The 19,904-nt window shown below is 41.0% G+C and overlaps 1 protein-coding gene across 2 annotated transcripts in view; it reads left to right on the plus strand.

The window, feature by feature from the left end:
• The window catches only part of rgmd (RGM domain family, member D), a 43,042-nt gene extending 23,462 nt beyond the window's left edge, over positions 1 to 19,580 (plus strand). For both annotated transcript variants that reach the window (XM_061977893.1, XM_061977894.1), the window contains 3 exons: positions 10,060 to 10,211; positions 16,511 to 17,022; positions 18,305 to 19,580. In XM_061977893.1, coding sequence (XP_061833877.1) covers positions 10,060 to 10,211; positions 16,511 to 17,022; positions 18,305 to 18,985 — 1,345 coding nt within the window. In that variant the 3' untranslated portion in view covers positions 18,986 to 19,580. The remainder of the gene's footprint in view (positions 1 to 10,059; positions 10,212 to 16,510; positions 17,023 to 18,304) is intronic.
• The last annotated feature ends 324 nt before the right edge of the window (positions 19,581 to 19,904 follow it).

Genomic DNA, 19,904 nt, shown 5'->3' on the forward strand with positions numbered 1-19,904 from the left:
TGACGACAGCTCGTAGAGGACGTTAAAGGCAGTGCCTTTAAGGCACGCCCCCAAGACGGTGGTCCGGGTGGACTATGAGATTTAAAGACTGATGAACACCTTCGTTCGATAATGAAGGTTGCCTCAGCTCAAAGCCTGAGCCCCGACATTAATGAACTAGCATCCCAGAAAAGATGGCAGGTATCTGGCTTGGGCACATCAGATTAGATCAGTGTGTTGCAAACTGAGCAGTTTAAAGTCCTGAATGGTTGGTTTATTCATTGTGATTTTATTTTCAAATGTATTAGCCTGTGAAAAAAGTTAATGTTGATATTTACCTCAGAAGGCTGCAAATGGAAAAGAGGCATTCAATGTTTATTTAAATTGTATTTGATATGCCATTGATATTTTTTAATTATTGTTATTATTTTTTGAAACTCGATTTTGCATGTCACTATAAAGTTTTATAAGCCTTGCTTGTTCAATATTCAATGCAAAACTTGTTTGGGTCCCTATTAAAAGGTTAATTTGTTCAACCTTGGCCCGCGGCTTTGTTCAGTTTTAAATTTTGGCCCACTCTGTATTTGAGTTTGACACCCCTGTCTTAAGGTATTCATGTGTGATTTCCACACGGACATGTCTGGATGACTCGCTTCCATCTTTCTGACGTCACTTTTGGCGTTACTTCCTGTCCAAACTCAGTTTGTAAACGATCAGAGTCCATACAAAGCTAAGAGCCGGAGATTCAAGGAATAGACGGCGCACTTACCCGTGTAAAAAATTGTCCGAGGAGGGGGACCTTAAACCATACATGCCAACCTTGAGACCTCCGAGATATATATATATATATATATATATATATATATATATATATATATATATATATATATATATATATATATATATATATATATATATATATATATATATATATAAGAAATACTTTACTTTCAGTGAATTCTAGCTGTATATATATATATATATTATTTTTTTATTTTTTTTATTTTATATATATATAAAAATAAGAGAAATACTTGAATTTCAGTGTTCATTTATTTACACATATACACACACATAACACTCATCTACTCATTGTTGAGTTACGGGTTGAATTGTCCATCCTTGTTCTATTCTCCGTCACTATTTTTCTAACCATGCTGAACACCCTCTCTGATGATGCATTCTGCTTCGTCTCCTTGTTGTGTGCGCAGTTGTGCACTGCACTCTCTAAAAGCCATAGATGTTATTGTCACATATGCATGTACAGTAGATGGCAGTATTGTCCTGTTTAAGAGTGTCACAACATTGCTGTTTACGGCAGACGAACTGCTTTACGGTAGACGAAAACGTGACTGCTGTTGTTATCGCGCTGGGAGGACGTTAATGAAACTGCCTAACAATAAACCCACATAAGAAACCAAGAACTCGCCCTCCATCATTCTACAGTTATAACATGATTGGGCAGGCACGCTGTTTATATTGTGGGAAAGCGGACATGAAAACAGGCTGTCGACACGTCACTCAGGTCCGCCTGAATTTCGGAAGATTTTCGGGAGAAAATTTGTCCCGGGAGGTTTTCGGGAGAGGCGCTGAATTTCGGGAGTCTCCCGGAAAATCCGGGAGGGTTGGCAAGTATGCCTTAAACGCTGGTTTTGTGTGGCTGAAACGGGGCTTAGGCTAAATGATTATTCATTTAGTGTAGACATAGCCTTCGTGAGAAAATCATCTTTGACCCCAATACCAGATAGCAACTGTATTTCAACACATAATAAAACTAATAAACAATTTAGATAAAGGCTTGTATCTCCACCTTATCACTTTCCATGTCAGCTATTGAGAAGTTCATATGTCAAGGACTATAAAAGGTTGGTTTTTATATGGAAGACAGCAGATAAAGTCCAATATAGATATCATGTGTTAGTTTGCACCCGCAACCGTGTCACTGAAGCACTTTTAGGAGTGAGAAAACAACAGGTGATAACCTCCTGCCTGATGCCGAAAACACATCAACATTTGTCCTCAGAAGGGTGGGTGCTAGGGAGTGGTGGTGGGGTGTCAAAGGGGACAGATGTCCCACATGCTTGAGACTTCAATTCCGAAGTATTCAAGCTTTATTGTTATTGGTTTTGTTCTGCTGGACCAACCCAAAAGGTTGAAAGAGCCATATTAAACCAAAAAATAAATAAAAACAATCTGTCTGGAGTGATATAATGAAGTCAACACATGATATAAGTGTCTATATTAGCTATATTAGCCTAGTATCGAAATGACACAAATCTTCGTTAACATATTAGTTGGAATGTAATATTTATTGGAAAACATTAGTAACACTTCTCAGAAGGTGAGATAACTCCTGGAAATTACTGGCTTAGAATGGCCAGTGTGTGTCCAAGAAAACGGCAGGCTGTCTTCTTCTAAGGGATTTTCTATACAATCTTTGCAAGCCGTGTAACGTTTGGTGTGATCTGGAACAACATGGCACACAAGCAACTTCGACAAACAACAAACAACTTCGACTGTGTCTTCTCTTCGTCAGCCAATTTTTAATTTGTTTTTATTTTTTGCACTACCATAACAAACCTACTGACGGATATAAGTTAGAACTATAAGCTACTTTGTAATAGAAATAGCAATACCAGAGAATGCATTTGGATGTACGACATTGTCTTTTTGAAAAATTGGACTAACACACCTGGATTATGCGATTGAAAACCAGACCTTTTCAGTGGGTGTGTGCCACAGGAGAGGACCCTTTGTATCGTGTATGCACCAGTTTCAACACACAGGATATATCAGTGGTTCTCAAATGGGGGTACTTGAAGGTATGCCAAGGGGTACGTGAGATTTTTTTTAAATGTCTGTCAAAAAAAACTGTGAAAAGAAATGCAACAATGCAATATTCAGTGTTGACAGCTAGATTTTTTTGTGGACATGTTCCATAAATATTGATGTTAAAGATTTCTTTTTTTGTGAAGAAATGTTTACAATTAAGTTCATGAATCCAGATGGATCTCTGTTACAATCATTGGCGTTGTTAGGCCTATTTTAGGGGGGCTCAAGCCCCCCTAAAATATTCTTAAGGCCCCCTAAATAATTTGGTGTTATATATATAGATTTTTTTTTTTTTTTACAAATACATATTCATTATAAAGTGGCCCAAATAGGAGTTTAAATAAATAGTCATATAACCTGTTATTGTTCACTCAGTTTCCCCTCACTTCGTAGCGTAAGTTAGAGAGCCCCTTTAGTGTGTCGGTATCCAATCCATTCCATTTGTTCATATAGAAAATGTCCACATCACTCAAATTCCAGTCCGCATTTTCTCTGCGACCTTGTTTGCGGTCCTGCAAGTGTACGAAGCACATTATCTTCCTTTACAGTGAGTGAAGCTGCACGAAACCTTGTGTGTGCAATTGTAAATAATTTAGTTTTTAAGTTTTGTGTTTCTTGTAGAATCTATATAAAGTAATGTACATTAGCCTATTGTTAAAATAATGAAAAAAACATCATTAAATATATTTGTTTTATTGTATTGTTACATTAATAGCTGTTATATTATTATAGGATGGAAAAACCAAGACATTTAATATAAAATGTAAAATGAATAAATACATAAAAAGAAAAAGAAAAAAAATGTTTAAAAGCCATCGCCCCGGGGAGCATTTCATTTCGTCCCGTGCATTTTTTTTTTAAAATAATAATAATAATAACAATGAATAATTTCTAAGTCTTTGTTAGCCGTTTGTGAAGTTTTGTGCTTGTGCGTAATGTTCGCTCGCATCCTGTGCATCTCCTGGGGGCTAAGCCCCCCCTGTCCTTAAAAGCGAGTGATGCCCCTGGTTACAATCCCCAAAGAGGGCACTTTAAGTTGATGATTACTTCTATATGTACAAATCTTTATTTGTAATTGAATCACTTGTTTATTTTTCAACAAATGTTTTGTTATTTTTATATCTTTTTTTCCCAAATAGTTCAAGAAAGACCACAACAAATGAGCAGTATTTTGCACTGTTATACAATTTAATAAATCAGAAACTGATGACATAGTGCTGTATTTGACTTCTTTATCTCTTTTTTTCAACCAAAAATGTTTTGCTCTGATTAGGGGGTACTTGAATTAAAAAAAATGTTCACAGGGGGTACATCACTGAAAAAAGGTTGAGAACCACTGGGATATATAACCCGGAAGCAGATACCATTCAATAAAAACTTAAAGGGGAACATTATCACAATTTCAGAAGGGTTAAAATCATTAAAAATCAGTTCCCAGTGGCTTATTTTATTTTTCAAAGTTTTTTTCAAAATTTTACCCATCATGCAATATCCCTAAAAAAAGCTTCAAAGTGCCTGATTTTAACCATCGTTATATACACCCGTCCATTTTCCTGTGACGTCACACAGTGATGCCGATACAAACAAACATGGCGGATAGAACAGCAAATTATAGCGACATTAGCTTGGATTCAGACTCGGATTTCAGCGGTTTAAGCGATTCAACAGATTACGCATGTATTGAAACGGATGGTTGTAGTGTGGAGGCAGGTAGCGAAAACGAAATTGAAGAAGAAACTGAAGCTATTGAGCCATATCGGTTTGAACCGTATGCAAGCGAAACCGACGAAAACGACACGACAGCCAGCGACACGGGAGAAAGCGAGGACGAATTCGGCGATCGCCTTCTAACCAACGATTGGTATGTGTTTGTTTGGCATTAAAGGAAACTAACAACTATGAACTAGGTTTACAGCATATGAAATACATTTGGCAACAACATGCACTTTGAGAGTGCAGACAGCCCAGTTTTCATCGATTAATATATTCTGTAGACATACCCTCATCCGCTCTCTTTTCCTGGGGGTCTGGCGGCAGATTTATTTGACTTTATCGTTGGAAATGCATCTGCTTTGAGTGTCGCAGGATATCCACACATTCTTGCCATCTCTGTCGTAGCATAGCTTTCGTCGGTAAAGTGTGCGGAACAAACGTCCAATTTCTTGCCACTTTCGCATCTTTGGGCCACTGGTGCAACTTGAATCCGTCCCTGTTCGTGTTGTTTCACCCTCCGACAACACACCGACGAGGCATGATGTCTCCAAGGTACGGAAAACAGTCGAAAAAACGGAAAATAACAGAGCTGATTTGACTCGGTGCTTGTAATGTGTTTGAGAAAATGGCGGATTGCTTCCCGATGTGACGTCATCGCTCCGAGAGCGAATAATAGAAAGGCGTTTAATTCGCCAACATTCACCCATTTAGAGTTCGGAAATCGGTTAAAAAAATATATGGTCTTTTTTCTGCAAGATCAAGGTATATATTGACGCTTACATAGGTCTGGTGATAATGTTCCCCTTTAAGCAACAATTGTAATTAAGAGAGGAGACTGTTTATTTGCTTCACAAATTAAAAGACGAGAACATTGCTGGCTTAATTCGGACTCCCGAACCAAATACGAATGAGATGGAAGAGAATAAGGCCGGTATTAAAAAAAAATAATAATAAAGCGTACACAAACTTCTTCACGCTGTATTCTTGCACTCCAAACTGATTAACAATAATTCTGTATTCCACACAAATGGCAAGATAGTCCAGACCAATAGTAACCCTCATCTGGCAAAAACAGTGTTTTCCTTATGATTTAAAACAGAGCCTTATGAACTCCGAGACATTCTAAAGTTTTGTTTCCATGATTCTTCGTCCAAAAATTCCTTCGAAACAACTCTCTCCTGTCAGTTATTGTTTGCTTCAGACCTGCATCTGGTCCGAGACCTTCTTGGCAGTAGCTTCATGTTCATAGCGCAATCTAAGATCATTTGTTGACGCTGTCTGCTATTGAACATCAGCATAGTCATTAGAGACATCATATTTTGTCATCTGTGCCAATACCACAGCAGACATCAGGTACAGCAGAGCTAAACTGTTGATTTGTAAGGAGCCGCAGACGAAAAGGGACAAACGGTAGGAAATGGATGGATAAAAGGAAATAAGCGCCTACCAGTGTAAGGGAGGCACAGTAGACCAGAGAGTGTGCATGGATACTGGGACTTTAAAAAAAAAACGGAACTATTTGAGAAATCAGACTAATTTAGTGCATGGAAACATATTATTGACTATAGCGTCGGACTACAACGGCAACTCACGCAAAACTTTACCATATATGGAGATACCCGCTTAAAATCTCAAATAAGTTATTGGCCTTAAAACTAGGGATTAACATACAACATACTAAAACCTGATAACCTCGGTTTTGTTTATTTATAAAACATTTTGTGTTTTTGGGTCTTCTTTTGGGTTGCATTTTTTTTTTTTTACAAAAAGTACCAACAAATTCTATGTAAAATGGCCAGAATATGAACATAAATAATCATATTTAAAAATGTCTAAAATGTAATCGACGGTACTCGAACGCACCACTGTTATGGCAATAAGATGCAAAACTAAAACTTGCACATAACTTTCTCCAATGCAGCCACATGTAGCTTCTAGAATGTAGAGTATCTTCCTTTTGTCACATTATGATGTCTGCATTGAGAGGTGTTCAAAGCTAGGTTTGTTGCTATCCAGGTGGAACAAACCATTTTGCATTTTTGATAGACTAACCGTGTGGTTATTGTCTTAGACATTCTTAATTTGATTCAAGCAACCTTATTATTGTTCAATAACAGGGTTACATTTATTGTATCCTAACATCTATGACATTGTTTTGTATAACTTGCATATAAACATGATAGAAAAACTCTTCAAACTTTACTGGGGCCCTTGTGCTTGGGTCCCCGGGACAATATCCGCACTTTCCCTTCCACTTTGACACCTCTGAAGGTGAAGTGAAGTGAAGTGAATTATATTTATATAGTGCTTTTCTCTCGTGACTCAAAGCGCTTTACATAGTGAAACCCAATATCTAAGTTAAATTTAAACCAGTGTGTGGGCATATTGTAAGAAAAAAGTTAGGTTGGCTTAGAATGTGGGGGAAACATTTTTGCTATGTTTCGAGAATAACGTATACATACAGTAGGGGAGGGATTCATATGGCCAAATTTGGTCATGCAGTCTGCTGAAAATTATGGAAAGTGACACTCTTTGTAGTCAAAGAGTTAGAATTGCCACAAAACACTTTACTGCCATTTGGCGACTAAAGTGGATAGTCCCCCCCCCCCCCCCCAAATTTGTCACGTTTCATGTGTCAGATAAATTGCGACAAATGGGGACATACTGTATGTTAAAAAAAGTTAAAGTACCAATGATTGTCACACACACTCGGTGTGGTGAGATTATCCTCTGCATTTGACCCATCACCCTCGGGGAGGGGAGCAGTGAGCAGCATCGGTGGCCGCGCCCGGGAATAATTTTTGGTGATTTAACCCCAAATTCCAACCCTTGATGCCGGGTGCCAAGCAGGAAGGTAATGGGTCCCATTTTTATAGTCTTTGGTATGAACTCACGACCTACCGATCGCAGGGTGGACACTCTAACCACTAAGCCACTGAGCAGGTCATTACATTCCTATTGCATGATAAAAACGTTGTTACCAGATAAAAGTTGTAAAAAATACAAAAATTAAATTGTAATAATACAACATAAAAAGTCGCAAGGTTGCAATTAGAGATGTCCGATAATATCGGACTGCTGATATTATCGGCCGATAAATGCTTTAAAATGTAATATCGGAAATTATCGGTATCGGTTTCGAAAAGTAAAATGTATGACTTTTTAAAACGCCGCTGTACGGAGTGGTACACGGACGGAGGGAGAAGTACAGAGCAGTTGCGTCTCCCAGTCATACTTGCCAACCCTCCCGATTTTCCCGGGAGACTCCCGACTTTCAGTGCCCCTCCCGGAAATCTCCCGGGGCAACCATTTTCCAGATTTTTTTCCAATTTCTACCCAGACAACAATATTGGAGGCGTGCCTTAAAGGCACTGCCTTTGCGTGCCGGCCCAATCACATAATATATGCGGCTTTTACACACATACAGGTCACACTGAGGGTGGCCGTATAAACAACTTTAACACTGTTACAAATATGCGCCACACTGTGAACACCAAACAAACACACCAAACAAGAATGACAAACACATTTCGGGAGAACATCCGCACCGTAACACAACAAACACAACAGAACAAATACCCGGAACCCCTTGCAGCACTAACTCTTCAGGGACGCTACAATATACACCCCTGCTACCCCCTCCCCTCAACCCCGCCCACCTCAACCTCCTCATGCTCTCTCAGGGAGAGCATGTCCCAAATTCCAAGCTGCTATTTTGAGGCATGTTAAAAAAAATAATTAACTTTGTGACTTCAATAATAAATATGGCAGTGCCATGTTGGCATTTTTTTCTCCATAATTTGAGTTGATTTATTTTGGAAAACCTTGTTACATTGTTTAATGCATCACAACAAAATTAGGCATAATAATGTGTTAAATGGTAAATGGGTTGTACTTGTATAGCGCTTTTCTACCTTTTTTTTTTTCAAGGAACTCAAGGCACTTTAAAACTATTTCCACATTCACCCATTCACACACACACACACACACACACATTCACTCCACGACTGTATATATCGGTATCGGTTGATATCGGAATCGGTAATTAAGAGTTGGACAATATCGGAATATCGGCAAATACCACATATGCGGTCCTCTCCAAGGTTTCTCATAGTCATTCACATCGACGTCCCACTGGGGTGAGTTTTTCCTTGCCCTTATGTGGGCTCTGTACCGAGGATGTTGTTGTGGCTTGTGCAGCCCTTTGAGACACTTGTGATTTAGGGCTATATAAATAAACATTGATTGATTGAATGATTGATATTCGGGCCACTTTATAATGAATATGTATTTGTAAAAAAAAAAATAATAAAAAAAAATATATATATATATATATATATATATATATATATATATATATATATATATATATATATATATATATATATATATAAGTTATAACTAACACCAAATTGTTTAGGGGGGCTTAAGAATATTTTAGGAGATCGACAGGCGGATCGGTGTGGCTTCTTCAGTAATGCGGACGCTGTATCGATCTGTTGTGGTGAAGAAGGAGCTGAGCCGGAAGGCAAAGCTCTCAATTTACCGGTCGATCTACGTTCCCATCCTCACCTATGGTCATGAGCTTTGGGTTATGACCGAAAGGACAAGATCACGGGTACAGGCGGCCGAAATGAGTTTCCTCCGCCGGGTGGCGGGGCTCTCCCTTAGAGATAGGGTGAGAAGCTCTGTCATCCGGGGGGAGCTCAAAGTAAAGCCACTGCTCCTCCACATCGAGAGGAGCCAGATGAGGTGGTTCGGGCATCTGGTCAGGATGCCACCCGAACGCCTCCCTCGGGAGGTGTTTAGGGCACGTCCGACCGGTAGGAAGCCACGGGGAAGACCCAGGACACGTTGGGAAGACTATGTCTCCCGGCTGGCCTGGGAACGCCTCGGGATTCCCCGGGAGGAGCTGGACGAAGTGGCTGGGGAGAGGAAAGTCTGGGCTTCCCTGCTTAGGCTGCTGCCCCCGCGACCCGACCTCGGATAAGCGGAAGAAGATGGATGGAGGGCTTGAGCCCCCCTAAAATAGGCCTAACAACGCCAATGATTGTATTTATTATTGGTTAGCTTCAGAATAATGTTATTAAAAATAATAAGAGATTTATTACACTCTAAAAATGTTGGTCTTACTTAAAAATGCACACATTTAGTTGTATTCAGTGTTAAAAAATATTATATGGCTCTCACGGAAATAGATTTTAAAATATTTGACTTTCATGGCTCTCTCAGCCAAAAAGGTTCCCGACCCCTGCCATAGCCTGAGAATGGAATCCAATCAGTTCCAATGTGACAACACCAAAAGGCACGTTTGTAGTAAGGGCCACTACTTGTAAATATCAAGTGGTTTGTTAGGGGGGTGGAAAAAAAAGGTCCTCCATTGGCCAGCCAACACTTCGGGGGCCCCCGGGTCTAGCTCCAAACCCCTCCCTCGTTGGGAGTTAGAACCGCCCTGAAGAAGGGGCCCCCTTTTGAATGACAAGCGTTTGGTGGAGGAAGGCAACATTTTTTTTTTGTCTTGATTTCCCTTCCTAGCAGCCGCATCGTCGATGAGAAGCAGTCGAGGATCTCCATTCTAAGTGAATGGATTGGCATGGGGAGAAGCGGACCTCAGATCACGGCTAAGCGGCAGCTTTGGGACCGTGTGACGCTGACGATGCTTGTGATTTCTCTGCTCTATCCACCAGGTATGTGAGCCGTGCCGAGCCGCTGCACTTCCAGTCCCGGCGTGGAGCTCGGATGCAACTCCACCGGGACTGAAAGTGCAAACGGAAAAAGTTCCAAAATTTCAAATTCTATCTACTTTATTGTTTTTAGAAGAAAAAAAAAGTTGTTAAGAAGTGTGAGTGAGCCCACGGCAGGGACAAAGTACCCCTCTCTGCCTTCCCTTTGCTGGACAACCACACGAGTTTACAAACGTCGCCACGACACTTTTGATGATATTCACACAACTTTACAATATTTTACCCACCAAAATTTCCATTTTTAAAGTTAAAAAGTCGCCAACGTAGAAGTTAGCTGCTAGCTAGCGTGCCTCCGCAATGTCCAGCGAGAAGGAAAAACAACACGCTTTCTAGGTTTTAACGGTAGGCAAATGAAAGCTAAATGTTTGTTTTGGTCACTATAGTCACGCCGACGACGTGTATGCCCACCCTGTCGTCGAGTGTTGTCGATATTTCCGAGTTAATAACATTAGTAGTTGCCATTAATGGGGGCTGGAAGAGGAGGGGGGCTGACCAGAAGGCGAACCGCTAGCTTAGTGGCACACCGTCAGATATTGTTTGGTGTGCCGTGGGAAAAATATTGTTTGCAAACCAATACAAATGTTTGAAACAAGGCATACCTTGGTTAAAATGAATTCTCTTTAGTTTTGGGCGTACATTAGGCTGCTAAGCATGCTCTACTTATTTTCACCAGCATAACCATTGCGAGAGTTGGTTGTAGTCTTTGTTTTCTGATAGTACTGACAATAACCATATGATTGCCATTTGTTGTGATATTGTAGGCAGGCATGACGTACTTTTACTTGAAAATAGCCTATTTTAGGTGTAAAATGTGTTTGTTAGAGCAGTGTTTTTCAGTAGTAGATTCCACCTCACTCCTACCCACTTCTCCAAAGTGGGCTGGCTCAGGGTGGAGGACAGAGTCAAACAACTTGCACTGAGCCTAGTCTATAAAATCCACTACACCTCCCTGATACCGAAGTACATGTCAAACTACTTCGCCATAACCACAACACCAGGGGGAGCTCTACTAACCACGTTAAACCCAGATTCCGATCTAACAAAGGTCTTAACTCATTCTCTTTCTATGCCACATCAATGTGGAATGCGCTCCCAACTGGTACAAAAGAAAGGGCATCTCTATCCTCCTTCAAAACCGCAATAAAAGTACGCCTCCAGGCAACTTCAACCCTAAACTAACACCCTCCCCGGATTGTTGTTAATAATCCAATGTAAACAATCAAATGCAGATATTTTTTTTATGCCTTCTGATCTCTCTCTCGCTCTCTCTATGTCCACTACTTGCTGTACATATCCTACCAAGTCAGACCTACACTGTTTCAATATCCATTTCTCTGTTCTCAACCAAACCTAACCCCCCCCCCCCCCCCCCCACACACACACACACACACACCCCGAATTGTAAATAATGTAAATAATTCAATGTATACACCCTGATGATTATCTTGTGTGATGACTGTATTATGATGATAGTATATATCTGTACCATGAATCAATTTAAGTGGACCCCGACTTAAACAAGTTGAAAAACTTATTCGGGTGTTGGTGGCGACTTGTCCAGGGTGTACCCCGCCTTCCGCCCGATTGTAGCTGAGATAGGCTCCAGCGCCCCCCGCAACCCAAAAAGGGAATAAGCGGTAGAAAATGGATGGATGGATGGATGTACGGAATATGTACTTCACTGTGCAACCTACTAATACAAGTCTCAATCAATCAAACAATAGTGCGCCGTGAGATGTTTGGTGTGCTGTGGGAAATGACGCAATTCCACCTAATTGGTCAAAAAAATATTGTTTTCAAACCAATAAAACGTTTGAAACAGTAGCCTATAGCAGTGGTTCTCAACCTTTTTTCAGTGATGTACCCCCTGTGAATTTTTTTAAAATTCCAGTACCCCCTAATCAGAGCAAAGCATTTTTGGTTGAAAAAAAAGAGATAAAGAAGTAAAATACAACACTATGTCATCAGTTTCTGATTTATTAAATTGTATAACAGGGCAAAATATTGCTCATTTGTAGTGGTCTTTCTTGAACTATTTTGAAAAAAAGATAGGTTTTTATTTATATTTATAAAGGAATTTTGAATTGTTGCTATTTTTAGAATATTTAAAAAAAATCTCACGTACCCCTTGACATACCTTCAAGTACCCCCCATTTGAGAACCACTGGCCTATAGCATACTTGCCAACCTTGAGACCTCCGAATTCGGGAGAGGGGGGGGTGTTGGTGGTAGCGGGGATGTATATTGTAGCGTCCCGGAAGATTTAGTACTGCAAGGGGTTCCGGGTATTTGTTCTGTTGTGTTTATGTTGTGTTACGGTGCGGAGGTTCTCCCGAAATGTGTTTGTCATTCTTGTTTGGTGTGGGTTCACAGTGTGGCGCATATTTGTAACAGTGTTAAAGTTGTTTATACGGCCACACTCAGTGTGACCTGTATGGCTTTTGATCAAGTATGCCTTGCATTCACCTATGTGTGTGTAAAAGCCGCATATATCATGTGCCTGGGCCGGCACGCTGTTTGAATGGAGGAGAAGCGGATGTGACGACAGGTTGTAGAGGACGCCAAAGACAGTGTCTTGAAGGCACTCCCCCAATATTGTTGTCCGGGTGGAAATCGGGAAAAATTCAGGAGAATGGTTGCCCCGGGAGATTTTCGGGAGGGTTAGCAAGTATGGCCTATAGGCATAAATGTCTTCTCTTTAGTTTTGGGCGTACATTAGGCTGCTAAGCATGCTCTACTTATTTTCACCAGTATAACCATTGCCATAGTTGGTTGTAGTTCGTTTTAGTCTTTGTTTTCTGATAGTACTGACAATAACCATATGATTGCCATTTGTTGGGGTATTGTACGCAGGCATAACGTACTTGCAAATAACCTATTTTATGTGTAAAATGTGTTGGTTAGAGCAGTGTTTTTCAAATATTGTTTGGTGTGCCATGCAAAATGATGCAATTGCACCTAATTGGTCCAAAAAATATTTTGCAAACCAATGATTATAATCTGAAAATAATGTGCCGTTTTAGAGTGTCTGTGCTGTCTCGAGATCAGCAGAGTAACCATGTAATACTCTTCCATATCAGTAGGTGGCAGCAGGTAGATAATTGCTTTGTGAGCCTACATTGAGACAAGATTATTGATGCATGGATGGTTATGGTTTGAAGTCATATCCAACAATTGCGTCAGGTATTTGTTGAGAACGACTTTATATTGGCAATATAGCCTATTGAGTTTTATTTTTAACATGTTCTGCTGGTGGTGTGCCCTGGATTTTTTTCAATGAAAAAAATGTGCCTTGACTCAAAAAAGGTTGAAAAACACTGCGCTAGCTAACCACAACGGCGTGTTAAGGTGGGAGGAATATACTTATTTATTCCACCTTTTTATGTTATATTTCTATACTAGAGTTGTGTTCATGCTCGGCATCCAACCAGCGTGTATAAACTAGTTCGTATTAGAAAAACAATGTTATTGGGTTCACAATAGACCTATTATGTTCCTCAGGCTGAAATACTAGAAAATAGCTGTTGTTTTCTATCTTATACATTGTTCTAGGATGCTCAATAAGATTTATTTTTAAATAAATGTGTAATATGACTTGTTACCTGTACTTTTAATACTTTGACAGTGGAAATTATGATGAATAACAGTAAAAAAAACACTAGCATATTTGTTGCTATTTGGATGGTAGGCGAGTGGTGCACTTTTAAAGCAACTCTAATCTCCATCGAATCGATGCTCATACTTGTCCTGTTGGTGGCTTCTCATGTGTGTTTGTCGGAGGGTGATGACACCCTCCCGAAAAAAGCAAAGCTGCCTAGGCCGAGTTGGAATTCCGAGGAGGGATGTTGAATGCCACCGGCTTGACCTCTTTACACTGCATCTCTGTCTTATCAGGGCTAGTGTTGAAGTGCCGCCACGGTGATGCGCATTAATCATCTGTCATTCCCCCCTCTAGCCTCCCCTCGCAAAGTCACACCTCTGTGAAAGGGAAGAGGTGGTGGTGAAAAATATTCCCATGGCGAGGGTTGTGAATGCACCATAGTGTCTCTTGTATAAATGAATAAGTAGTTAAATTGTACATGAATGGATTAACACTACATAACAGTTCGAATATGGGTCAATGCAGTGTATGAAGTAAAAAAAAGCTTGAAATCCGATACCTTTGGATTGGAATGAGGTAGTTTCCTAATCGGTACCCTTTCAACGCGACTCTGGCATCCTCAAAATAGTACAGCAGTTGATGATGACAGTAAAAATAACACCATAGCCAATCAAAAGTTGTTTAAGCTGAGCATAAAATATGTTGTAAATATGGTACCTACCATAAATAAGGATTACAAACAGTGGAGTATTGCCGTGGTCGACCGTTTTCACTGCTATGTAATGGTTTTTTTTATGACCATTGACCATATTGACCCAGTATAAGACGACTGACTCCATGTTTTTAAGACATTTTTCCAAGGCAAAATTGATACTTGTTCATGTTTTCAATAGCAGTGACTATTGGTTTAAGACAGTGTTTTTCAACCACTGTGCCGCGAGATACAGTCTGGTGTGCCGTGGGAGATGATCTAATTTCACCTATTTTTGTTAAAAATATTTTTTGCAAATCAGTAATTATAGTCTGCAAATTATGTGTTGTTGTTGAGTGTCTGTGCTGTCTAGAGCTCGGCAGAGTAACCTAGTGTTATACTCTTCCATATCAGTAGGTGGCAGGTGGTAGCTAATTGCTCTGTAGATGTCGGAAACAGGTAAAAAGGTGTCTAATGCTTAAACCAAAAATAAACAAAAGGTGAGTGCCCCTAAGAAAAGACATTGAAGCTTAGGGAAGGCCATGCAGAACGAAACTAAAACTGAACTGGCTACAAAAGTAAACAAAAACAGAATGCTGGACGACAGCAAAGACTTACTATGGCGCAAAGACGGCGTCCACAATGTACATCCGAACATGACATGACAATCAACAATGTCCCCACAAAGAAGGATGAAAACAACTGAAATATTCTTGATTGCTAAAACAAAGTAGATGCGGGGTGAAATATCGCTCAAAGGAAGACATGAAACTGCTACTTGAAAATACCAAAAAAAGAGAAAAAGCCACCAAAATAGGAGCGCAAGACAAGAATTAAAACACTAAACACAGGAAAACAGCAAAAAAACTCCAAATAAGTCACGGTGTGATGTGACAGGTGGTGACAGTACACCTACTTTGAGACAAGAGCTATATTGATGCATGCTTAGCTATGCTTTCAAGTCATACCGAACAATTGCAACGACTTTTTACTGTCAACTGAGTTTCCTTTTTTAATGATTTCTGCTGGTGGTGTGCCTCTGGATTTTTTCAACGCAAAAAATGTGCCTTGGCTCAAAAAAGGTTGAAAAACACTGGTTTCAGATATAGGAGATAATATTAAATTAGATTTATATAGTGCTTTTTTTAGACACTCATTCACTCCACATTCACACGTTGATTGTGGTAAGCTACATTTGTAGCTACAGCTGTATGGAAGCATGGCTGCCAATTTGCACCTATTGCCCCTCTGACCACCACCAAACGTGCATGCACATTCATACACCAAGCAAGGTGAGTGAAGTGTCTTGTCCAAGGACACAATGGTCAAGACCAGGATGGAACCTGGAACCCTCAAGTTGCTGGCACCGCCGCTCTACCATCTGAGCCTCGCCGTCTCTTAGATCATATTCCTTAGCAGCTCAATGGTTGTTCCTTGATTGGTGCATTGATCAACATGATCTTAAAATGTGCATCTTATCTCTGCTGTTGTATGCCAACTATATTTGAGGGACTGGGTTTGTTAGTGACAGAAGGATAAGATCTGACTAACTTGGGAAGAAGGTGGCACTAACCAACATTTTATAAATCCCTATATACTGTATTCTGCAAGACGACCCGCTTCTACCAAATTTAGATTGTTGGTTCGAACGTGCTAATCACTCAACATGTTTAATAAAGAACATAATAGCCATTAATAGAAAAAAAATAACCAGAGTTTTGGTCCAGCAAGTGGCATTCCAATAAAGCAGATCTGGGGTCAATTTTGGGTCCCAACCAAAGGTAGACTGTTTGTTAGTTAGCAGGATTCCATAAAAACTACTGCTACGACCAATGTTGCAGTATCCGCAACAGTTGGTGTACTATTGGATATTTTACTTAGTGCCATTCTAGATCTTTCTATATGGGTAAACAAATGCCGAATAATGCTCATGGTTTTGTTGTTTTCCAGCTCACTGTCAGCAGTGTCGCATCCAGCGCTGCAATGCTGAGTATGTGGCGTCTACCTCGACCTCCAGCGGCCTACAGGAAGACGTTGTGACCGACGTGGACTACTGCATCGCGCTGCGAGCCTACGCCCTGTGCACCCGTCGGCAGGCCCGAAGCTGCCGGGGCGACCTGGTCTACCATTCGGCCGTCTTCCGCATTAAGGAGTTATTTTCTCTGCACAACTGCTCCAGCGACGGGCCCACGTCCTCCGCAAAGGTTCCCAGCACGCCTCGGCCGGCCGTATCGGAGCTGTGCAACTACGAGAACCGGGTGCTGGCTGCTGGTTCGGGTGGCCAGCAGAAGAAATACGCCCATTGTGGATTATTTGGAGACCCGCACCTACGGACTTTCCGTGACGAGTTTCAGACATGTAAAGTGGAAGGGGCGTGGCCACTGATTGACAACCGCTTCCTGTCAGTGCAGGTGACCAATGTGCCGGTGGTCCTTGGGTCCAGCGCCACTGCAACCAGCAAGGTAAGGGAATCTCCATCCCTTTGTTGCCTGCATGGAACCTTTATTGTGGAGCACTAAGCAAAAGGCAAAAGTGCCAAAACATATGAAGTTAATCGTCATTCCACGGTGCCTCTCGAGTCTCCCGGCATTCCTAACGTCTCGGGGCGGTCTCAGATCTACGAGGGGAAAAAAAGCAAGGAGGGAGGGAGTTCTTTGCTGGTGTGGAATCACTGACATGCTTGAGTGCTCTACCTTTAACACATGGGTGGTCATATGGTAGTGATTAACGCTCAGTCAAACATTCTCCTCCTCCACCACTGCTGCAATCTGGAATGTTTTTTTCACCCTTCTGGTCAAGTAATTAGCCCCACACTTTATTGTGTAAATATGGAATGACCTGGAAAATAAAATAATAATTGGGAAAGGAGGAGTTTGTTTCTTGATTAAAATGCTGAAATCAACTTTTTCATGACTCAAAGTGAGTTAGTTACTCCCTAAAACACAAACTTATTAAATATAACGTATTGGTACAACAGCATACATACACTGTATGTATTATTTAAAGTAATGGTAACCATTTGACTCAACAATAATGGACCCACATCCCATTTGAGGTTTTAAACCAAAATAAACCCTGCACTAGGGGCTCTAATTGGCTCACAAAACGCAGCCTGTAAACATAAATTAAAATATACTTTTTTACCAAATTCCTCTAATAGAATATAAAAATCCACCAGCCTCCATAAAAATGTCCCATCCCAATTGATAAACTTACTCTTTGTGCCATGTTTTGGTTGTTTTCTTGTATTTTTCTTGTAATGCAAGGTAAAACATTGCAGGGAAACAAGCCCATGAAATAAAGTAAGTGATCTTGTGGCTTTTTTAGAGCCTTCGGTGAACCTGCATAGTCGTATCTCCGCCAGCACACGCATACCCACATCGCGCCCTCATAGTTGTTTTCAACTTGCCACACTGGGGACAGGGAATCATCCATCAACTTACAGTATCCCTGCAAAAGTGTAAACAGAGCCACGGTGGCCGCTTTTTTGCAGATTTGTTTAGTTTTCGGAGATCAGCTGGAATATAAATTGGTGTCACTGCAAAAGTGGAGTGCGTTTTAAGACATACTGGAGGTTGTTTTTTTTAAGTGAGGGCTAATTTGTTCAAAGATGACTTCACTGTGCACAGTGCGCTACATGTGTGGTTCTCTGCTGCCACCTTGTGGTCATAATGGACACTGGCCATGCATTGGCATGATTTAGATACTTTTGCAAAAGCTTCAAGTTTTTTGTTTTGTTTTCAGATCACTGTAATCTTCAAGTCATACCACGGCTGCACGGAGCAGAAAGTTTACCAGGCAACAACAGATGACTTGCCTCTGGCCTTCCAGGACGGCACTCGAAGTGGCGGCGAGAGCGGCAGCCTGACCATCAATGAGCGTGGCGGCTCCGGGGTGGGCCGCCAGGTGAAGATCCAAGCGCGCTATATTGGAACTTCCATCATCGTGCGCCGCGTGGGCAGCTACCTGACCTTCGCTATCCGCATGCCCGAAGACACCCTGGACTTCTCAGAAGACGGCGGAAGCGGCCTGCAGCTGTGCCTGCACGGCTGCCCTCGCAACGAGCTCATCAAGGAGCACACGCTGGGCCGCCAGCAGCAGCAGCAGCACCAAGCGGGTTCGCTGCGACCACCTCACCAGGTCTACACGGTGGAGGGAGCCACGGCTAAATGTCGAGAGACTCTGCAGGTGGAGGATGTTTACTTCCAGTCCTGCGTGTTTGACTTGCTCACCACAGGAGATCCCGACTTCTCCATGGCGGCTTATGGCGCCCTGGAGGATCTCAAGGCACTGCCACCCAGTAAACTAAAGCAAAAGTCCCCGAGGATACCGCGTATTTACAACAGAGGGGCATCACTTACAGCATCAAAGGACGGCCCATCTTCTGTTCTCACACTCCTGTTCATCATTTTGCTGCTTTTGTAAAAAAAGAAAAAGGCCATTGTTGTACAGTAACTCAAAATCTTCAAAAAAGACCGGTGGAGGCACCTCCAGCTTGAGGAAAGAGTGACAAAAACTAATTTGGCAATGTTTATCCTCTTACAATTTGAAGGATTTCACACAAGACGAAATGTCAAAATGTTATTGTTGATATCAAAAGTTTCACTAGTCCTACCAACAGCACTTAGCAGTGCCACCTACAGCACGTTTTGTGTATTCAAATGTTAACTTCTTGTCCGTTTCAACTGTCACTGCTCATGCTAAATACACAAGCTCCAACAACTGTTTGTAAAAAAAAAACTACCTATCCACTGTACAATAAAGGCTCATCTGTGAAACACTCCCTCTTCAGGCTGTTTAGGCTTACAGTTGAAAAGATGACAAAGCAAACAAATCTTTATATAATAATATATTAAAAGAGTGTATATATGTGTTTTATATTTATGTACATTTGCTGATGTATAGATGTTTTAACTGTAATAATGTTTTCCATTTGTTGTGTTCAGTAGGCTGTTTTTTTAGGGACATCAAACTAATATTGTGCCCTATGTACATTTCTGTATTAAAGTGTTGGACACTCCTAAAAGTGTTGTTTCGTTTTTAATTGCTGAGCAAAAAGATGCTGTTAGGTAAGTATGTGATCAGCTTTCACAAACATGGTTACTTCCTAATTTTAGGATAGGAAAAAAGATAGATATATCAAAACATGAAAAGTCAAACTTACCAACACAAATTGCATAGTTGCAGTTCCCATTCTTCCCTGGTGGGGTCTTCAATCAAAGGCATCCATCCATCCATTTTCTACCGCTTGTCCCTTTCGGGGTCCATCCATCCATCCATTTTCTACCGCTTATTCCCTTTTGGGGTCGCTGGAGCCTATCTCAGCTACAATTGGGCGGAAGGC

Source organism: Nerophis lumbriciformis, linkage group LG18 (genome assembly GCF_033978685.3).
Source record: "Nerophis lumbriciformis linkage group LG18, RoL_Nlum_v2.1, whole genome shotgun sequence".
Taxonomy (NCBI): domain Eukaryota; kingdom Metazoa; phylum Chordata; class Actinopteri; order Syngnathiformes; family Syngnathidae; genus Nerophis; species Nerophis lumbriciformis.